Consider the following 23332-nt stretch of genomic DNA (forward strand, 5'->3'; position numbering starts at 1 on the left):
CTTACTATACTTGCTAAGTCATAAACAGAATTGAACTAGTCAACCTTGAGTAAAGTGACTGAGATTACATGGAGTTAATAATTAATTAATAGTGTGGTTTTATTGACGAGGCGGGGCAGGAAAAATATTAAAGTTTTGAGTAGGGTGTTGATTCTTGAAGATGAAGGAATGAAAGAAAGATGGAGAGGACGACGTAGTTAAAGAAAGCTTTATGTTGGGGTCGGACCCCTAAATGGAAGCAATTAGGCTTTCAAGCTTTTCTTCTTTTTCCACGCAAAGCCGCCGACACTGTTTTACAATGCTCTTTAAGGTATATGATGCTGCCACCCACTATTTTTTCAACAACATTTACGTTATATATGTGACTTTGGAGTCTACTCTCTCTCTCTCTCTCTCTCTCTCTCTCTCTCTCTCTCTCTCTCTCTCTCTCTCTCTCTCTCTCTATATATATATATATATATATAACTGCAATATTTTTTAAAAGTAATAGTTTAACCAAGTTTCATACATTTTTATTTTTAAACTAGGAACCGCGTTAATATTTTAGAATATGAGTTTTGTTTTTATCAATTGAACTTATATTTATTTTTTTAATATAACTAGCTATCTAATTGGGTTAGATTGGAATATTGTGGAACGCCTGTGGTTGAATTGATAGTTATTATTGGCCCTAATTTATTTATTTTTCTTGCAAGAATAGGGAGCATAATTTGAACATATATATATATATATATATATCCATCAGGAGATAAAAACTAACTAATTATCGTCTCACAATAATAATTAGTGTAAATTCAATGATTGCAAGAAGGTATATAATTGCATGAAAAGGCAACAAGTTGTTCATACATGAGAGGAAGCTATAAGTCAAAGGAAGCATCATAGCGTGGAAGGGTGTGGCGTTAATAGGCGTTAACTAGAAGAAGATGTGACTCTTTAAACACAAGATCTTGGATTTAAATTATATGAATGCAAATTATATTTTTAGAAAAGCTATATCTCATATGACATTTGATTATATTTAAATATATACGACTCGTGATTTAGTGATATTTGATATTAGATATTTTTTAAAGAAAAAAGTGTGGATAAAATATTGAAGTTGTTAGAAGAATATCATTTTCCTGGGGTGGGTACATAGCATGCATCATGTAAAGCGTGAAGTTATATAAATTGAAATTTGTAGATAATATAATGGGTACATGCATGTCCCAATTTTGAACGACTTTGTTCATACCCACTAATTCATAATGAAAAGCATGCCTTTGATTATTTTATTAAACAAATGCGCACATTGATGGACTTCTATCTTAATGGTGATTTCCCACTTAGCCCCAAAAGTAGAACACGACAAGAAAGAAAGCCCTAAGATTCCGAATTGCAAGGGGTTAGGGGTGTGAATTAATTTAAGGGAGAATGGAATAAATTTATAATAGTTAGGTCCTCAAAAATTTTATAAAAAATTAATTATAAATATTAATTTAAATAATTATAAATTTAAAAATTATAATTATAAATAAGATATTTAAATTTCAAACATAACTCTCAGTTTACAATTGAGATTTTTTATTTATAACTGTTTAAATTAATATTTATAATTTTTTTTTAAAATATTATTGGGGACTTGTAGCTGTCATAAATTTTCTGTCATGGGACTTTATTGTTATTTTATTTTAATTTAATATTATCAAATGAGAATGGGTAAAGTCTAGGTTTTGCCACACTTATTTTGTTAATTCATGCAATACACTAAATTCACTCGCAAATTCAAATATTATAAATATTAAAATAATGTATTCATATATTACTTGATGTTTTAATTTGAGATCAAGTTGAGGTACAATTCAAGATTATTACATTTTAGATGGCGAAAATATACTTTTCAACCATGTTTTCAACCATGTAATTATACATATTCAGTTGTAATTTAATCCTACAGTTCCATTTGATTTTTTTTTTTAGTTCTACTTCCTCCATTCAAAAAATATAAGACATTTTTTGAGGAGTTTGATGTTAAAAAATATAAGATATTTTTAGTCTTCTGAGATGTAATAATTTTTTCAAAAGTACTTCTATTAATAATAATTTTATATTTATTGTAGGATGTTTAATAGGGATAAATAAAAAAAATAGAATTAGCTTAATTCGATTAAAAATATCTTACATTTTTTTAACAAGGAGAGTATAATTTCACAAATTTATAAAAGAATTACTGTTTATAACACATTACAAACTCAACAAAAACTGCTTACATGGAATTAAATTGATTCATTCATAATCATAGTTGGTAAAAAGATGTGATCAGCTGTCAAATTTGTGTTGAAAAATTTGCAAAGCTCCAAGAGTCTAAAGGTGTTCATGGACTGATGTCTGACCTATAATACTCTTTAAGTGAATTGTTCAACCCGTGAGCGCTGGTCTAGCTTGAAATTAGAGATGGATCCGTAATTAAAGGTGTTCATATTATTATTATCATTTTTAATTAGACATGTAAGCACTAATGACTTGATGTTATAAGTAGAATTGAACCCGTAATTTTTTATTTATAGAAGAGCTTACAAGCCATTAAATTATAAGGCCATTGACAACTTGTTTGTTATTAACGTAACTAATACCTCGTACAAGAATTTAGTAATAGGAGAAGTTCTCAAAAATAAATATGAGAGAAGAAATTAAAATCAAAACAAATTTCCCAAATTTTACAATTAACACCAGAGGCTTGTGGGACCGAGGGAGCATGTTTTAATTCTTAAAGTAATTGGCAATTTGGCATTGTGACAGGTAAAGAAAAAAGTAGTGCAAGGCAAACTATGGAAGAAGAGGCCAGTTTCAAAAGGGTCCTCTCAATGATGAGAAGAAAGTGAAAGCTTGACTACTATTCCTACTTCCCAGGACTCTCTTCCAAACAACAGAACACGAGAAGAAGGAGGAGGCTTGAGAGATAAAAAATGAAAGCATGTGATTCAAGAGAAGAGAAAGACCCACAGCCACAGGGGCAGAAAGAGCAGTGCAATAATTGAATCTCGTTTTTCTTGGTTATCATTTCTGGTTATTATAGAATGGTACTTACAGACACAACATGCTCTCTCTCTCTCTCTCTCTATCCCTGTGCACCTATTTGAGTAATTTAGGGTTTAATTTAGCCCCAACTGTGATGCTGCTTATCATTCATGCCATGGGGTCCCACCGAACCTTCTAATTTCTTCAACATCTTGATTCATCTGTGCTGGTCAAGAGCCATGGCTCAAGATTTCACCATTTAAAAGCGATAAAGCTATTCATTCTCAAGTCAAAAGGCCATGCATATATCTCACTTGTTTTAAGTAGGGTTACACAAAAGATTGACTCGATAAAATTTTGATCTAATCCAAATTTTGCAAGTCATAATGTAATCTAATTCTAATATAATCTGAAGCCGAACAGGACCAGATTGGTCCAATAAGATTAGGAGACCAATCCTCATGTAGTCCACTATCTCACTTAGTTTATTTTATTTTTTTTATCTATAAAGGGTAATAGTTTATTTCAACATAATAAATTCAATTAATGTAATAAAATTACTTATAGTCATATAAAATTTATCACAACAACAACAATTATAAATCAACAATAATCTTCAACAATAACAAAAAGTATTTTAGTTACAACACAAATGATTCAAATTAAACAACTTTCAATAATCTTCAACATATCTAAAGTCTATTACACCAAATTAATAATAAATTTTACCAATAAAAGGAAAAGATCGAGGTTGATCAATGTTAAAGTTTTGCTTAATATTCAAGACTTCACAAGTATAAAACACAAAAAAACACTAATTATTATAAGTTAACTTATTGTAATAATAATTAATCATAATTATATTAAATAAATTTATAGGACTAGATATAATCAAGTGATCTAGATGCTTGGTTTATTGTTAAATTTAACTCAAATAAAGAATCTAGTCTTTTTGGTCCTTTTCGTCTTAAAAGATCAATTTTTATCTAAATTAGACAAGACTAGATTTGTCTTAGGTTGGATAAGATTGGACTGAATTGTAAGACTTTTACATAGCCCTGGTTTTAAGTATAATTTCTTCCCAGGATGACATACTTTAATAATGTGCTTGTTTATAACTAATATTGGTTTGCGAAATACATAAAATTTCAGCGACTTAATAACCTTTCCATGGGAAAGGCCTGAGGATTCCTAGTTCAGAGATACCCAGCTATGAGTTATGGCGCATATGTATGTACGTATGCATTCATTTGACAAAGAAAGTTTAAATAAATTGAATTTGGAAGCTTATTAGGGTTAAGCTATACCTTTAAACTCAAAAAACGCTTATAAAAATATTTATAAATCATTCATTAATACGATTTTCATATTCATTGTGGAACTTGATCCCACAATTTTATAAATTATGGGCCAAATTTCTATCAACTAAACCAATATTTGTTGGAAGTTATAGCATATTTTCTTCCAGCACACAGTTTCTACAATTTGGATCAACGATTTATTGCACGTCTTTAGGCCCAACAACTAAGATCGGGCTTGGAAAGGGTCCATACCTTTTTTTGGGTCACATGTTCAGTTGTCTTTTTTATTATTACGACTACGCTTTGCTGAGCCCTCCATAGCAGTTGTCTGCTCCCGAATCCCTCTATATGTGCTTCCAAGTTCCGAAGTCCAAACATTGTTTTAATCATTTTCTGAATTGTTTTATTTGAATAAATACTACATTATATATGTATATATAGCGAACAAATAGTATTTTCCGAACACTCGTCAAGTGTAGTTAAGTCTGCTTGGGATAAAATAAAAATATGAACACTTTTAAAAAAATTTCACAAAATTAATTTTATGTGAGTTTAAATAATTTTAAAATTTCAATTCAGTTCAGAAAAAAAATTAAAAGAATTTTGACAGTAAAAATATCAAAATACCTTTAACTTATTATACATAATCACTAATTATTAATTTTTTATTTTTCTTATTAATTTATGAACATGAGTTGTAAATTATATGAGTTGACATATCAATAATTATATAAAACTTGATATTAATTTTTCAATCATGAAAAGCAATATTAATTGTTAAATTACTAACTTTACTTATTAATTTAATAATATCAATTATAAATTACTAACAGTTCTTATAATTTATAATTAATATTAGTAAATTAATAACTAATATTATTGATTGTTTGACAAATGAATGTAATCTATAAATGATATTAATAAATTAATAAATGCAGTAATAAAATTAATAGCTAGTATTTTTATATAACAAGTTAAAAATATTAAAATATTTTTATTATGAAAATTCTTTTGCCTTTTTTTTGCATTGAATTGAAATTTTAAATTTTTTTAAGCTCACATAAAATTAATTTTTTATAATGATCGTTAACTAAAATTCTCCCAAATTTTTTTCATAAACACGGCAAGTTCTTTCTTTTTTAAAAATAACTACATCATCACCCATTGAACGTAACAAGAATACTTTCTCCAATTTTTTTCCCTCTCCCCAAAAATTTTCTTTCCAGCAAAATGGCAGAGAGAAAACGGAATCTCAGCAAGCACTATTATTATTATTATTATTATTATTTGAATTACCTCGTCCTTTTCTTCACCCTTCTCTCCTCTTAATGTGTATTGGAACACGTGCCATGTGGGAGGACGTAAACCACAACACCAACATGACACGCGGTTGAGTCGGCTTGCATTATTCAAACGTGTGCAACACCAGAAGCATATTCAATGTATATTCTCAAAAATTCTCAAGGCACTTATTTTCTTTAAATATTTTTCTAGACTTCTAAACATTTAAATACTCATTTGTAAAATATATTGCGGTTGTAATATACATATCTACATATTATATACAATTCATAAATATTTAGCAATATTGAATAAAATATGGACAACTAATTATTTTTAAATTTTGTTCTTTTATAGTTTTCTATCAGTATATTAGTGTCCTGTCATTTCAAATTGTATGGAAGTAAATAACAGCTCGATATATGTCGTCCCCATGAGAATAAAGTCCACTGTATGCAACTAATGCGTGTCAAAATCAGAGCCAATGTTCTCAAATATCCTCTTCCGGCCATCCCCACCCGAGAAGTGGTGAGCAAGTTCACAAGTCTTGCGGAACTCAACCCCATGAACGCCAGAGCTCTGCTTTCCCCTTATCCTCCCGCTCCCAAAGCTCCTTTCTCCGCTCTCTCCATTTCCAGAAGACCCTTTCTCTCCGATGTGAAGCACATAACCGCCCATCCCTCTTTGCTTCGGCTGCGCTTACCTTCGCACGCACCTCACTTTCGTGTTGCCGTCCGGAATTCTGGCGAGAGAGGAGCTGGGAAAGTGTGGGAAGATCTCAAATCCGAGTCATATGATGTCTCCGAGTCCGTACCAGAACCGGTGAAGTTCGGGGATGTGGTAGGCAACGTTGTCGGTGAGAAGGTGGAAGTAGGTAGTGTGCGCCCATGGTGGGAAGAATTCCCCAAGAGATGGGTCATTGTGCTTCTGTGCTTTTCTGCGTTCATTCTCTGCAATATGGACAGAGTAAGCTTCCTCACTTGTTTGCGGCGTATGTGATAGTATTAAATGGTTTGGTTGTCTGTTGTTTTTGCAATTAAGAAATGTTGCAATTATCGCTGTATATAGCTGCTAAAGTTCAAGATGATGGTTTGGGTTTTGAAGGATGGAAACCTAAGTTTCTATTTCTGTCATGGCATCAAAAGTTAAAGCGAATGCTTAGGTGCGAAAACTTGATTTCAGTTGCTGATACCTATGGAAAATATGAAAAAAAAAATGCCATGGTTTAATCCTGTAGTCGCATAAAGTAATGTTATCCCTACCTTGAATGCCATTGGAAGGCCTCAATTTTTCAATTTGCTCATACTCTTGAAAAATCCATTTGTCCACATTGCCAGGTAAATATGAGCATTGCCATACTTCCAATGTCAGCAGAGTACAACTGGAACCCCGCCACTGTTGGTCTAATACAGTCTTCTTTTTTCTGGGGATACATGCTCACTCAGGTAAAAGTTATTATTGATAAAATTAAGATTAATTACCAATTCTTCTTACTCGTGTGTTTACGAATATGAACTTGAAGTTTATGACTCTGAATCCTAGACATTGGTTGCAGATTGCTGGTGGAATATGGGCAGACACGGTGGGGGGAAAACCGGTATTGGGATTTGGTGTGGTTTGGTGGTCCATTGCCACTGCCCTCACTCCTCTTGCTGCGAAACTCGGGTTGCCCTTTCTACTCATTGTTCGGGCTTTCATGGGTATCGGTGAGGTGTGTATTGTTAATGAGGTTGTAAAGAGTTTGCTCTGCATTCTACTTGTCGGAAAAGCTTCGAAAAGGAAAGTTCTATCAAATAGTTTCTCAAATAAATAAGAAATAAATTTTTCATCATCGTAATATATGATGTCCACGGTTCTAGTAGTGATTTGATCATGCGCATGGAGCTCATGTCATTTGGCTTGTTTCAGGGTGTAGCTATGCCAGCCATGAATAATATCATGTCAAAGTGGATTCCCGTTGCAGAGAGAAGTAGATCATTATCACTGGTTTACAGTGGCATGTACCTTGGATCAGTCACAGGACTAGCATTTTCACCCATACTAATTCATCAGTTTGGATGGCCATCGGTATTTTACTCCTTTGGCTCATTAGGTGCAATCTGGTTTTCTGCTTGGCTTAGTAAGGTTAGATTTGCCTGGGCTAAATTATTTATTTTTCACTGGTTTGTCCTTTTTGAATTTGAAACTCTCCTTTAACAGCTGCTCTTAGGAATTATTTGATCAATAAAATGTTTCTTCCTCGCTGCTATCTATCTACTATATTTGTTTATTTGCTTTTGAATTTCTGAGAAGGTTGCCCAATCCTAGTAACTTCTTTTACAAGCACATGTGCTTATCTTTTTTGTTCACCTGGGTGCTGCTGCTGTAGGCACACAGTTCACCTCTTGATGATCCTGAACTTCGCGCGGAAGAAAAGAAGTTAATTATCACAAACAGCTTTTCCAAGGAACCTGTGAAAACTATACCTTGGAGATTAATTTTGTCAAAAGGTCCTGTTTGGGCTCTAATAGTGTCTCATTTCTGTCACAACTGGGGAACATTTATTCTTCTTACTTGGATGCCAACATACTATAACCAAGTAAGTCTTTCTGTCAGTCTAGCATTCATCACTGTGGTCTTGCCAAACCTCAATTCTCTGCCCTTTAATTATTGAAGGTTATGGATTTTAGCTGACTATCATAATGTAAATATCTTGATGTATAATGTACTTGGCAACTTGGAAAAGAAATGTCAACATTTAATTAATTGAAAGGGTATTTTTCTTTGTCATAATAGGTCCTGAAGTTCAATCTTACAGAATCTGGCCTATTTTGTGTTTTACCTTGGTTGACAATGGCATTTGCTGCAAATTTGGGCGGTTGGATTGCAGACACTCTTGTGAGCAAGGGTTTTTCGGTTACCAGGGTTCGAAAGGTGTCATTTTATCTTGTTCTTATTTTTCTGGCAGCTTCCTCTTGGGAATATGATATTATAGATATACTCCCTCCCAGTTACATTGTGCCTGAAGAGTATTTGTGCCTCTCAACTCAAATATTACATTTTTTAAAAAACTGAAAATTAATCTCTTTACCAGTCTATTACCTGTCTCAAAACTGTTTCATAATTATTATTTGTGAATGAGTTTAAATAAAACTGATAATATTACATGTTATTTTATTAAGTTTTAGTTTGAGAAATTTAGTTAATTCTTCTTCTCTTACAATGCTGTGTCTGGGAAACTGTTTTCCATGTTTGAGGTGTCAATTGGTCCATTTTAAAAGTTTTTTTCAACATACAATATATTCATCTGTCGTGAGACTGATATTTCTGTAAAATCGTTTTGCTTTCTCCTCCTTTTGACCATTTTGTATGAAAAAGAAATCCACCTATTATCGATCATTTTTTCCTCTACTAGAACTATTGAAGCTTTATCTAAAGAGTTGTTTGTTGATGGACTAAAATGACAGTGTGACCCATTTAGCTGACTTCATTTAAGGGGATAAGTCTTGTTGTTATTGTTGTTGCTAGGACTATTGATGCTAACTTCAAAATGTTTTCTACAATACCCAGAGAACGTCTTTGACTTCTTTATCCTTGGACATATGACAACTTAGAGCCTTCTGTTGGTGGGTGTTCTATACGAATTAAGTTCTGCAGGATTCTGACAGTATACCTTTTTTTTTTTGGTAGATAATGCAAACAATTGGGTTTCTTGGCCCTGCTTTCTTCCTAACTCAGTTGAGCCGCATAACTTCTCCTACAATGGCTGTTTTGTGTATGACATGCAGTCAGGTTTGCATCTTCATTTGTTTTGATATTTACTTTTTTTCTATTTTGATTCTGGAAATCTCTGAATAATATTCACTTTTAATCTCCCTTTTATTCCCGCGTGAATCCTTCAATTTCTCTGGATAGAAAGTTCTTTTATCAGAGTTTCTGACATATAAATGTCAATCAAGTAATTTTATCATGGTTTCTAGTTCATGATGCATGACCATGCAAATATGACAGCTCTGCAAGGTGGTGGTGGTGGTTGTTGTTATTTGCATTAAGGTTTTGTGAACTTAAGGAAGATTAATGATTCATTTTCTTTCCTATCCTTTTTTTATTATTTCTTTATGATGAAATTACAGTGAAAAACTTTAACTGAACTAAATCGGATTGTTTTTATTGTTCAATGTATGAGATTCAACAGTACTAACATGGTTTATATTCTCTCCAAGTAGGCAACTGATGCGTTCTCTCAGTCTGGTTTATATTCCAACCATCAAGATATAGCCCCGCGATATTCAGTAAGTAGACTTGATATGCCTAATGTTTTCTTCAGCATGTAATTTTTTTTGTTTGATCTGTGGAACAAGATGGCACAAGCTTATCTATTTGTGCATGCTAATGCATGGCCATCTCGGCAGCCTTTCATACGGTCATATTGTTTTAGGAAGAGAAACATCAGCTTTTGATTAAATTTCCTAATTTTCTTCTTAGGGCATATTGCTTGGTCTATCTAATACTGCCGGAGTACTGGCTGGTGTTTTTGGAACAGCAGCTACCGGGTTTATTCTACAGCGTGGTAAGTACTAATCCTTTATAGTTTATACTCTCTAAGCTACTGAAGAAAGTCCCATCGTTTTGATCCTGTGGTACTTTGATGCAAAACCACATGTTCTAGAATTATGAAGGACTAAAACTTTGTTTTTGGAATTTTTTCCCATTTTGGGCAGTGCAATAGTTTACTTTTATATGAAACCCCAAGGTAGACATGATCTACTAATGACAGTAAGCCAAACCAACGAAAAACAAAACACATAAGCACGCAAGACGTACGATTTAGTGACTTAACAGGTTTTTATAATTACCTTGATCTACTTATCTTTTAAGCGATTGGATTTAGGTGATGAATTGTTTACAAGTTCAGTTAGTCGGCAATAATGACTTGAAACTTCAGTTAACCTGGGAAAAAACACAAGAAGAAAAAAGAAAGAAAGATAGAAGGGAAGAAGAACTTTGGTTTGTCTCAAATTTGGGTTCTTTTTTCCAATGACAACAGTGAATTCTGGTTCTTCAGAAAATCATCCTAGCGAGTCATGAGGCTCAATAATTTATCGGAATCTGATGTGTGATACAAGAATCTGACGCTACATTTATGTTTGTCGTCTTGAACTATTATCAGGTTGTTGGGCGGATGTTTTCAAGGTGTCAGTTGTGCTGTACTTGGTTGGAACTGTGGTGTGGAACCTTTTCTCAACTGGTGAAAAGATTTTGGATTAACTTGCAGTGTCAGGGAGGACATTGCTCCTTAGTCCTTAGCATGTGTGGATGAGATTAAAACTAAACTCCCACGCAAGCGAGGAATGAAACATCTACAAGAAGAAACAGTTTGAAGTGGAGGCAACCCAGCTTCACTGATAATTTATTCCTGACAAATCGAGCACTGAGGTAATTTTGGTGTGCGGTAAGTTTAATTTCCCAAGCACTTGGAAACTTATTTATAAGATATTTGAGCATAACACGGATGAAGATTTTAAAAGCAATGATACAAGGTCGTTGAATATAAATATTCGATAAACCAGAATCCTTGCGGACCAATGTGCATTAGAAAGTGACTGAAGGGTCTCTCTTGGTGTTGGGAGATGAATTGGCATCATTTGAAGTATAATCCCTGATGTTGTGCCAGGGAAAAAGACTTTAGATTATAGAACCATTTTCTTTTTCTTTCTTCCTTTATTCTTCCCTTTTTGAGTGGGAAGGTTGCGCTAGTTGCTTGGGTTAACGACAATCACACTTGTAGATATAATATTGAACGCAACACAATTGATTTTTCATTTTTGTGACTGAGAAGCAAATTACTTTGTGATGTATTATTATCATTCATCAAGCTTCTCAGGTCAACTAAGGTGGTTGCATTACTGTTACGGATTCTGTTATACGTCACTTATGTGTCATGACTCTCTGATAATGAGCCGTTAGATGGTCTTTCTTTTGAAACGGTCACCTACTGTACTGATAGTCTGAAATCGTTTACTTGTCTTTCGCAATCAAACACTTTGGTCCCAAAATACAAAAAACTGGTGATTTTCAACTTTCAAGGTCTATCATCATCAAGCGTACGAAGCAACCTGAGTAAATTTCCCAATATTCGAAGGGAATAAGGAGAGAGATAACGGGCGGCTTGTTAAATTTAAGAAAATATAATTGTTGGTTCTTTTATTCGAGGGGAATAACGAGACAGATAATGGGTGGCTCGTTAAATTTAAGAAAAATGTAGAAAAATATAGTTGTTGGTATTAGTCTTTATATTTTTTAGTTGCTCCAAAACTTTTTAATTTTATTAGTATGTAATGTTAGTCTTCATTGTTACTAATAGAGTTAAATCTATTGATGTGTATAACTCTAATAATTCTATCATTGAGTTGGTAAAATTATGATGAGTTGGATGTTGTATGAGTAAGATAGTCACTAACTTTTTGGCATGTCTTTCCTATCCTAATTATCGAGTCGTCTTTACTTCTAACGCTTTATTGATTATGCATTTAAATATTTAAATTTAATATCTTATATGTTCTTGTTGCTTGTTGCTTTTTTTATATAACTGGATAATTTTAATAGGGCAATACTTATGTACTTGGCTTTATATACTTAACATATTTATATCTAATTAAATTATGACATGTGAAACTTAATGTATTAGTTTAATCAATAAGAAAAATTTATTATAGAATAAATAATTTATTAAGGATTCACTTGATTTAATTAAATATAAGTATCTTGAGTATATAAGGGTAAGTATATAAGTTTTTTTCATTGTAATAAGTTGCACAAGAAGCATGTACATGGTAGTTACTGTTAACTCCTTATGGTTACAGTTAAAAATGCAGGGGGTTAACATTATAGACATGTGAAATTTTAGAGATTTGGAGCAGTAAAAAAAAAAAAAGGAATTAATACTAGATTAGGTTAAAAGTATGGTTCCTTTAAATTTATTTACATATGTAATAAACTAATAATATGTATACACCAAATAGATCAGTTGATTATCTAGAAATAAAAGCATCATACGAATATTAAATTCAAAGGAAAAAGTATGACTTTATTATATAATTTTTATTAATGGACAAACAGCAAGAATATATGAAACATAAACAAGTACACCACCTTTCCAATTTGGTTGATCAACTGTGAAACACAAATTTTACCCACCCAACCCCATCGAACTCGTTACTATTTTAATAAATTCATGAAAAAAAAAACAATAATGAGAACAGTAATTCACATATACAGTCTCACATGTATATTACTAAATGACAATATTACCCCTCTATTATGTTTCCATGTCTTCTTTGCAATGACGAGAATGTCCCACGCCTAGGCCGCTTCTTGGAGCTTACGTGGATGCAAGAACACGTGGAGCCCATTCTTCATGAAAAGAGTGAGTGACATCTTCTGCTCCACTCGGTGACCGGGAACCTGACATATCCGGTAACGCAACAGGACCGCTGCCGCCACTGACTTCATTTGCAGGTAAGCCAAGTCCTTGCCCAAGCAGGTTCTCGGTCCGGCGTTAAAGGCCACGAACTTAAACCCATCCTTAGGCGGTTCGAACCTGTCTCCTTCAACCGTTAGCCACCTTTCCGGTTTGAACTCCATGCAATCGTCCCCCCAAATCTCCTTCATCCTCCCCACCGAGTATATTGAATACGTCACCGTCGATCCTGCTGGCACGAATGTCCCGTCCGGCAAGACGTCGTCGGCCATAGCGTACTTGAAGTCCTGTGGCACCGATGGGTACAGACGGAGAGTCTCAGCTAAAGCAGCCTTCAGATAAACCAATCGATCTGCTTCGTCGAAGTCCAGGGCTTCCTCAGTCCATTTCTGGTGATCTCCCCCGCGAGTGTCCCGTAGAACCTTGGAGATCTCGTCGACGATCTTGTCTTCCACTCGAGGATGGTTCATGATTAGCCAGAAGAACCAGCTGAGTGCCACTGAGGACGTGTCCCTTCCGGCGAGGACGAAATTCAGAGCGATTCGCTGGAGTACTGGGGTCGGAATGGGGTTACCATTGGCATCGAGCTTCTTCATAAACCGCGAGAGCAGATCGTCGGATGGAGCTTCCTTGCGCGCCAAGACGGCGTCGTTCATGTAAGTCTCCACGATTTGTAAGCTCTCTTTCAGTCTCCTCTCATCTCCGATATCTAGAAGTTTCTGTATCCTCCATCGGAGACCTGGGTATAGAAGTCTATGCATGGTGGCCTCCGTGGCGGTATCGAAAGCTACGGAGAACGGGTTTTCGGGTAAATCCGGAGAAAGAGTTTCTGGATCTTTGCCAAAGGTTAATCCGCATATGTTATCGAAGGTTAAGCGAAGAAGAAGGTCTTGTAAGTCCACAGACATGTTCTCCTTCGTCGCCTTGTCTAGAATACACCACAGCCGGTTCTTGATGGTCCGGTTTACCCAGCGAGCCATGGCTTGCCTTAGGGTTCGGGTCGTGAACTCTAGAGCTGCTGTTTTACGTTGCATGAGCCATGTCTCTCCGTCACTGTTGAATATGCCTGAAAAAAGATATATTCATATCTATAATGCATTCATAAAATATTTGTATACGAAAAGACACGTTATAGTATCAAGCATACAGATAAAATGTATCGGAAAGATGAGCTGTTACTCTTTTATATTGCAATATTGATAAACTTGTTATGTTAGGCCACCGTTAATTATAAGATTAGGCTTAACTATGTGATGTAGTGCTGGGTTAAAAGCACTTAAATTAGAAAACATTATCAGTGCAAATACCTGTGTTTTCTTGATGATCTGACGTGTTATGTGAGCAACAAGAAGGCTTGAATTTATTAACAAAGCTAAGTTTCTAATCGTTGAGAGGAAAAAAAACCCGATTTATTTTCTGTACCATAATTTATTAGAAGCTCGTGACATGAAACTTGATCAGTGCAATACCTTGACCCAGAAGATCGTGGAAAGCGGTTTGCCATTTGGGTCCCTTGGGGTAGTTACTGAATCGGGTTTTGAGGATATGCTCGATGTTCTTGGGATGACACGTTACTGTATAGAACCCTTGTCTGTGAGCCAAGAAAGGAATGGGAATAATGCAGGTCTGGTAGGTGGCAGAACCTCCAGCAGCTCGAAGGTTACCGGCGATCCAGTCATGGACTCGGCTTCGGTTCTTGAAAAGAAGAGGGAGGCTACCGACGAAGGGCCACACTTTGGGACCGGTCAAGGTTTTAGCCAGCACAAGGTAGAACCATAGCACATAGGCAGAGAGAGCAGCTGCGAGAGTGATGACAAGAGTAAGGGTCTCCATGTTGTGATTATTTTGTGTGATCAATGGTTTATTGGAACTGAAAAGAGAAGGGGGGTGCTTATATAAATTTGTATAGGATGGTGAAATGAGGAAGTTTAGGAGAGGGTTGGTTGGGAATTTTTTTTGCTCACAGAGTCGCTGTTAGGTTGATACTGGACCTGTATGAGAGAAACAAGAAAATTTTAATTTTTCTTTTCTTAACTTTTCTTGTTGGCTAAAAGCTTGATCATTTTCAGCTTTTTGTTGCCGGTTTGAGAACGACATGTTGAAATGAAGTTATATACCTATATATGTTTATTCTGCATGCATGCTTAATGGCTTGCTTGCTATTTGACTAGGGAAGATGCTAATATATGACAAATAATGTTGTAGAGTGTTTTTTTTTTATATAATTAGATTACGATAAATGTTTTCAGTTTTTTAAATTAGATTATGATATTTGTAAAAGGATTTTTTTAAGAGGAAGTCGGAAAGTTATTTGCAGTTAATTTGCCAGTAGATTTTAAAGTAATCCGTATGAATTTTTAAAGGAATCAGATTTAATTAATTTGATAAACAGATCGTATAAACATGTTATTTTATCATTTTGACTCTAGAACTAATTATACATGTGATATTTGAAAGCGTGTCATGTTTTTCTTTTCTTGATATTATTGGTGGAAGCACGTACACAGTGGGTGTGTAGAGTGCACGAGAGGAAGGAGTAGTTAGAGATGGTTTACCCGTAGCGGGAAAATGGGATTGCTGCAAATTTTAGAACAGAAACAAAATAAAAAAAAATAATTGAAAAAAATGATAAATCTGTGGATTGTGGGTCATAGATATCCACAGGAAAAATCAAGAATTTAATATGCCAAATTAAGAGAGTCCACTAAACTTGAAACTTGTGTGAGAAGAGTAGGGAAACGTTGAGGCCAAGAAAGCCATGAAATAAGAAAATTGACCCGAACGCCTCCTTCGGCCCCTTTTCTGACTCAACTAAGCAAGCCAACCCCTCCATCAATTAATCTTTTCTTTTATGGTTTGTCTCAATCAATGCCAAAATCAGATGTGCTTTTGTCACCTCATGCACGTAAATCCCTTCAAATGACGAGCAGTTTTGGTTTGGTAATGTATATATAATGAAAAAAAATAATGAAACAAATAAAAGCAATACTTTTTTTTTTTAAATCCTTAACCCTCCTTTTTGGTTACTCAAATTAAAGGAGGAGAGATTTTAATGAAGGGGTGAAAATGGATTTTAATAATCCTTTTAATTCACTTAAAATTGAGCTCTTTATATTCACGTTAGATTGAATGAATATTTGAAGTTATACATTGATAATATGGGGCAAATCATCGCACCTTAAAAGTTATATAAGAAATAGCAATTATGTGTGTTAAGTACAATCATGATACTAAAGTTATGTATTTATACGGATATTAACTATTAATATTACAAGTTAAAAGTCATACATGCATAAAAATATGGTGCCTTCATGCATTAATTATATGCTGGGAGTCATATAAAAAAAATTAAATATTAAGAAAAGTCAGGTCATGGTCAGCTTTAAAGTTTTTGAAACCCTGAACGACACAAAAAGGCATGAAAAACCAACACTTTTTGTTAAGCCATGGTCCAAAACCCAAAGTTTGGACACAAAATAGCGGTGTTTAATGATTTTGCATAATGGGCTTAGATGCGAAGGCTTGTAATTCAAAATAGAATCAAAGCCACTATCAGGGTCGCTACAAGTCCAATTCACAGCTTTAAACCTACCCTAATCCTCGCTAAATTAGCTGGAGTCTCACAACAAGCTAGTACTTAAAAAAGCCTTGACCAGAGAACTTGAACGCTTCAATAGTCACTACTTGATGGATTCTTACAGATGAGGGGCATGATTCACAGACCTTCTATAAGTTAAAAACTTCCCACTTTCTTAATATATTGTGGAGATCAATTAAATTCTACAATTTACATTCATTTTTCAGAATATTTTAAAATGAATCATTTAGAACTATTTTGTGTTATCTTCAAAGTTTCAGAGAAAACTCCTTTCAATATTCTTCCAGTTTGCGCAGAATACTTAACTTTTAATGGACAGTGTGTAATCTGGGCAAATTTTAAGCTTGTAGGCATATTTTAATTTTAGTAAGCAGTTAGATCTAATTTATATATATTTTTTAATGCAAATCATCGTTTAGGAAGAAGGTTAAATTTAGAGGACATTCTTATATCTTTATTGTTATGCTTTAGTTTTTAATGAAAGTTGCATGAATAAAATTATGTATTTTTATATGTAAGAATTGTCAAAATAATTTTTTCAAAAATCTTTGACAAACATTTCTTAAACGTGCCAAGATTATTTTTTTTTCTGACATGATAAGCATTTATTAATTTCTTTAATAAATTTGTAATGGAGATTTTTTTTTTCATATTTGCCCTCTTTTCATTGATAAAAGAATTTGATTCTTAATAAAAAAAAAAGGACTTGATTTTTCTCACTAACAGCAAGGGGAGACCACAATTTAATTTATAGGTGCCAAAAATTAAAAAGAAAAGGGGGGAAGGGAGAATTTTAATAAAGCCTCGTTGATCATATTTAATTACACTTAATGTCATTAAATTTTTAAATTTTCACTATAATCTAAGGTACTAATCTAATATTAAATTTAAAAAAATGACAAAATTGCTTTTTATTTAAATTAATATTAGATTATCATACTTTGCTTGTTCACTTACTTATTGAATATTATTAATTATCCTACTTCACTTGTTCATTTCTATGCAATGAATAAGTAAAATAAGACAATTATCAATAATATATAAATAAATAAATAACATACAGTATAAGAATTAATAAGTTATTTTAAAATTATTTAACTACAAAATAAAAATAAGTTAAGTGAGGTAATTAATAATATTCCGTAAGTAAATGAACAAGTAAAGTAGGACAATTAACAAATGAAGTATAAAAACTTTAATATTAATTTAAATAAGAAATAATTTTATTATTTTTTTAAAATTTAATATTAAATTAAATTATAATAAAATTTTATAAATTCAAAGGCTTTCACGTAAATAAATATGGCCAAGAGTCCTTTATTAAAATTCTCTGGAAAAAAAAAAGGGAAACAATCAAGATAAGACACGCTATGGAGAGAGCTCGTGGTGGCCACAAACCCAATCCAAGGGCTCACGTTGGCTGGACTGAACTGGCCACAGAGACCCTCAATAACATCACTCGCGACCCTCACCACTGAAATCTCACCATTTCCAATTCCAATCTCCAACCCCCAGAAATGGCTTCTGTGATTATGTCGTTTGCTCCTCCAACCACAAGAGTCTTCGCCGCCACGGCAGCCAAGGGGGCTGGAGGAAGCAAGGAGGAGAAAGGCCTTCTTGATTGGATTCTCGGAGGGTTGCAGAAGGAAGATCAGTTTTACGAGACCGATCCTGTCCTGAAGAAGGTGGAGGACAAGAATGGCGACGGAAGAGCCACGGTCAGCGGCAGAGGAACCACCAGCGGGCGCAAGAACTCCGTGGCGGTGCCGCAGAAGAAAAAGAATGGCGGATTCGGAGGGCTTTTTGCAAAGAATTGAAACACACTCTCTCTCTCGCGCAAGTACCCCATTCATATAATACATAGACGCTTGCATTGTTAATTTCTGTTCTCTGTTATTATTTTGGTTTCAATCTTTTGATTATAATGGAACCCTAATTTGTAGCTACTGTTCCATAATCCATGCAACCGTGGTTTATATTACACAATACACACTGAAATTCTCTGCTCATTAAACAGAATGTAAATAATGAGTCACGATTTCGGAATAGTGGGATTCTAAATTTCTTCACTATATTTTCCACCTAGTCATAGATATAGTCATCTCGTGCTTGGTGTGGTATTTCATATATATGACTCTTTAGCCTCACCGACGCTTCCAAATTAGAAGCTGCGTTTAAACTTCTGCCTGGAACCTGTTAATGATTTAATTTTTTTAGTATTGAACTTGTGGATTTCTTTATTTTTTTTATACGAATTTTTTATATGTTAGAATAAGGTTCAATTGCGTACGGATTTTCTTAAATTTTGAGTAATGTGTAAATAATTTTTGCCTTTAAAATTTAGTAAAGATCTCCTTAATTTTTAAATTTGTGTAGACAATTCTTTGCTGTTAATTTTGTTCTTTTATTAATGTAACATGATATGTAATTGGCCATATTTCCTCTTATTTTTTTCTTTTTAAAATTATTTAGCATGTGCAAATAAATTATTCGTTATGTTATATTTATATAATATCTATGACAATCAGTTTAGTTGATAACTTGATATGGCAATTGTTCTTTTTAAGTAACGTTTTGGATATAAGTCTTGTGAATGAAAGAATTTGCTGCAACATGATTTTTGTACCATGCGATGAGTCAGCTCACTATAAATTAATCCCGGTTTTACGTGTATTTTGGCATTCTGTGAGCATGACCAAAAAAATATGGATGAATTAATAACGAGAGTTATCTTTATAGATCTAAAAGTTTTGAAAATTTGCCTGATACGCTCAACAAAGTGAGTTTAGGAAAATTTATTGACAAGTTTTAAACATTAGAGGGTTAATATGTATGCGATTAGACTGGGCAAGCTTGCTAAATTGGACCCATGTGTTGATCGTTCTCTCTTAAACTGGATCCTCGTCCTACTGTGTCGTCTAATCATTGGGCTATTGTGTCTCTGTGTCTAATAATAACAAAAAACAGCCCCCACATTTTTTGGGAATTGGTTTAGATGAGCACCAATGTTTCTGAATAATACTGAAATACATTAATCAACTAGGTAAAAGACATCCAACCGAAGAAAGAAGCAGAAAGGAACAAAAAGAAGACAAAAAACCACAACCTATTCTCTTTCATTATTTTTCACCTCTGAATTTAAACATGGATGATAATCAAAGGGATAAAAGTTAACATTTAAAGAGTGAGATAATCTAACTAAAGAGTTTGCTCTCTATATAGATCATTTTATTTTATTTTTAATTAATATTTATTAAAATAAAATTTTTAATAAATCTACCTTATCATCTATTTGAATGATATGGATTTAATTTGGATAGTTCAATTTTTTTTGATAAAAAAGAATATAATGATTATTCAATTTAATAATAACATTTTTATAATTTTTATAAATTTATTGTCCAAATGTATGAACAACAACTTAAATTTAACATTAATTTTTTTTAGAATTTTTATGATTTTTTATTTTAGTGATAATAATATTAAAAATAAAGATAATATCTAAACTGTAAAAAATATAAATTGTTAAAGTTATATAAAAAATATAAATTGTTAGAGTTTTTATGTTTCATCTTACTATTGAGATTGATACATGTGTTTGTGTTTGTGTGTGTATCACTGTAGATTATTTTTTTAAATTTGGAAAAAATAGCCAAAGAGAGGCATCTAATTGCACGCGATGGCACATAATCACAAAGCTGTGTTTGGCTGTTTGGGAACCAACCTAGCCCCTTTGTATCACTTCAATGAAGAGATCTAATAGGATACAAACCAATTAATAAAATACATCTAATCTAATTAATAAGATACATACATACAGTACAGTAATTTAAATTTAAGAGGGTTGATATATTATTTCAATATCCTTTGTCTGTCATCATTCAAGATTTTTTTCCCCCGGGGGGGATGGGGAGCAAAAAAGTTAACGACCAAAAAAAAAATTTAGAGCAAAATTGCAGTCTTGATAACTTTAAAACAATAGGACTTGTTCATAAAATCATACTCAGACGAGATTTCATTTCCAGGGTTCAACAGTAGTTAGCTTATGGATCTTTGTATTTAACAAAGACGTTAATTCATTTTGTGTTAGTTACTACCAATCGGATATAGTAATCTGTTTAACAGACTGAAGTTTGCTGTATGCTGATTTTTCCCTTTTTCTTTTCCTTTTTGCCCCACTTGTTTATGTCAATTAGCTGATGCTATAACAGATGTCTGTTAATATCATTTCAATTCCAAATTACAATATAATAGTTACAAAGCCTGAACTTTATTTGAAGGACAAGAAGACCAGAAGAAATAGTGTCTGTGTGTGTGTTATGAAATTTCCAAAACAAAGTTGTAACTGAGTTCACCAGTTACTCTGGGCAATCAAGTTAGGGAGGGCGGTTTCTTTTGACAATAATTTCAATTAATCAATGCCTTTGATTATTATTATTATTATTATTTTAATGTACTGCTAATATTTCATAGTATACACACAATTACATGCTCATCAATTCAAAAAATGGGCTTTGGATTCTAAACTGTTCAAAATAAAGTTTTGAACAGAATGAGACTGAATCCACTTGGATTCTATAAAGTCCACTGTGTGTTGCTTCATTGTTCAATAATTTTAGCTGAAACCAAATACAAACCCTCAGAATCTCACCAAAACATCATTCAATAAAGTAAACTCAGCTTATAAAAGATAAATAGATCAAGTTAATTTTGTTTACTGCTGTTCCCTTATAACTGATTTGCTTGCTATTAAGTCTAAGAAAGCTGCACAAAAGAAAAAAAAATTAAAAACACAGTAGCCTTGCGGAGGTATCTTCTCTTATTGCTGTTTTGCAGACTGATGAACACATTCATTCAAGATCATGACTAAACACTTGAAAGCATATTTGAGATCATACCATAATCCTCAAAATGGTTCAATGGGTGATCAGAGGATTGCTGGCTGATGAATTCGATCTTGAAAAGGAAGAATGAATGAACTCAATACAGTCCTCCACAGCATCAGACCTGTAAGAATCCACAGAGCTTCCACCACCTGCTCTTGAATTTGATCTTCCCAAGGAAGGAGATGATGAATCTTGTGGCAAGTGTCTTCTTCTTCTTAGTCTTCTCGTTCTTCTTCTTCTTCTCTCTTCAGACACAAATCTTATAGCTCTAGCCGCTCTCTCCGCAAGATGCTTTAGAAACTCCAGAGGTGAAAACTCAGACTTATCTGGAATGCACCCGAAGTTGCAGCTAGTCATGTACCTGCTCGTAGCTGAATTCTTACTGCTAGAAGCATAGTTACGAGAGCATGAGAAGCTTGTTTGGCGATTGAAGTAGCCTCTTTGGTTCATTGTGTTGCTCATGCTTAGTGAAGCAGAGGAGGAACAGAAAGTGCTCTTTTTTTTGATGTGGTTGGGGATAGAGAAGAAAATGTAGGTGAGAGTTGAGACCCAGAAGGCAGAGTTTGGTGGAGGAATAGCGATTGTGCGATGATACGGTCTTATATATAATATAATATATATATATGTAATAAAATATTCATGGCCTTCATCAAACCATTTATATTCTTCAGTTACAAATGATAATAAAAAGTAGCTAAAAATTCGACAATTCACACTTAGTAATTAAAAAACAACTAATTAACAAGTATTGATTTTAATGGAAAGGGTTATGATCACTTTAAGTACATGGTCTCAAATTCAAATTTATATGAATGCAAAAAATATTTTTATAAAAACTACTCTTAATTGAGCCGAACAGCATCCAGTTAGATATTCATATAAAAAACGGACTGAGAAAATATGAAATCAGAAAGAAAATAAGTAGATTTAGAGAAAAGGAGGGAAGTGGGTTAAGGGGGTGGGAAAAGAGGTTGAATGGGTAAAAGGGGAAGGAAGGTACAAGTGTTTAGTGTCACACTTTTCCGTTGTTTGTCTACTTTTCTGATTCATTGCTATGCAATGCCACACACTTTTGTGCTTTATGGGTAGTGGGGAGGGGCATATTCAGTTAATTACTATCTAAGAAACCAACCTTTATTCAATTAATTATTTTTTGAAAAAAAATATGAGATGTGTGTGGGTGACCTACTCGTAATTCCGCAAGTCACCACAAAACTGCCAATGGTTTTGCCGTTATTTGGATGTAAGCAATGATTACTCCATCTTTTTAAATTCCACTTGACTTGACATTCTGGGCTGTGGTGAACTCTAAATCTAAATTATCCAAAACTAATTTTAATGGGTTAGATTTAAAATTTTTAACCTATAATTTTTGCATGAATTTTTTTTTGTCAAAGTGACAATTATAAAATTACAATTACTTTAAATTCATTACTTATAAAAATAGTAATATGTTAAAAATATAAAATAAAATTTTATTAAATTTTAACTACCTAAATCAAATATGAACGTTCTACATTGGTGCTCATCATAAACTAAATCCCATTTCTTTGACATCTCATCAACTGTGATGGCCACGCCTGTTGGTCACACTAAAAAACTTCTATATTGATCAATATATGCTAACTACTAAGTTCATGATATTGATACCTACTTTTTGTGGTACATAAGTATATTATTTTCGTATTTCAAAATCGTATTCCTATTTTTGCATTTTCCTGGGTGTAAGACATCACAAAAAGACGTGCAAGTTAGAGAGGAAATGATATTTGTAATAATGCCTAATAACCTACTTCAAGAGAGGAAC

At 33.3% G+C, this 23332-nt stretch overlaps 3 protein-coding genes across 3 annotated transcripts; 2 read left to right on the forward strand and 1 right to left on the reverse strand.

The window, feature by feature from the left end:
• The first annotated feature begins 6029 nt into the window (after positions 1 to 6029).
• Positions 6030 to 11546, forward strand: LOC129318257 (sodium-dependent phosphate transport protein 1, chloroplastic-like). The gene is made up of 10 exons (XM_054962954.1): positions 6030 to 6548; positions 6920 to 7027; positions 7138 to 7293; positions 7491 to 7706; positions 7951 to 8160; positions 8358 to 8495; positions 9252 to 9353; positions 9788 to 9853; positions 10047 to 10131; positions 10732 to 11546. Exons 1-10 carry the CDS (start codon positions 6036 to 6038, stop codon positions 10827 to 10829), a joined length of 1692 nt encoding a protein of 563 aa, XP_054818929.1. The 5' UTR covers positions 6030 to 6035; the 3' UTR covers positions 10830 to 11546.
• Positions 11547 to 12627: 1081 nt separating this feature from the next.
• On the reverse strand, positions 12628 to 14885 carry LOC129318259 (cytochrome P450 86A1). The gene is made up of 2 exons (XM_054962957.1): positions 14511 to 14885; positions 12628 to 14107 (listed from the first exon to the last, which is right to left on the reverse strand). The coding sequence occupies exons 1-2, from the start codon at positions 14872 to 14874 to the stop codon at positions 12924 to 12926; spliced, it is 1548 nt and encodes a 515-aa protein (XP_054818932.1). The 5' UTR covers positions 14875 to 14885; the 3' UTR covers positions 12628 to 12923.
• A 3175-nt stretch (positions 14886 to 18060) lies between these two features.
• On the forward strand, positions 18061 to 18708 carry LOC129318864 (uncharacterized). The gene has a single exon (XM_054963838.1). It carries the CDS (start codon positions 18157 to 18159, stop codon positions 18454 to 18456), a length of 300 nt encoding a protein of 99 aa, XP_054819813.1. The 5' UTR covers positions 18061 to 18156; the 3' UTR covers positions 18457 to 18708.
• The last annotated feature ends 4624 nt before the right edge of the window (positions 18709 to 23332 follow it).

Source organism: Prosopis cineraria, unplaced genomic scaffold (genome assembly GCF_029017545.1).
Source record: "Prosopis cineraria cultivar Desert tree isolate PC_DT_omini unplaced genomic scaffold, ASM2901754v1 PC8, whole genome shotgun sequence".
Lineage (NCBI taxonomy): Eukaryota > Viridiplantae > Streptophyta > Magnoliopsida > Fabales > Fabaceae > Prosopis > Prosopis cineraria.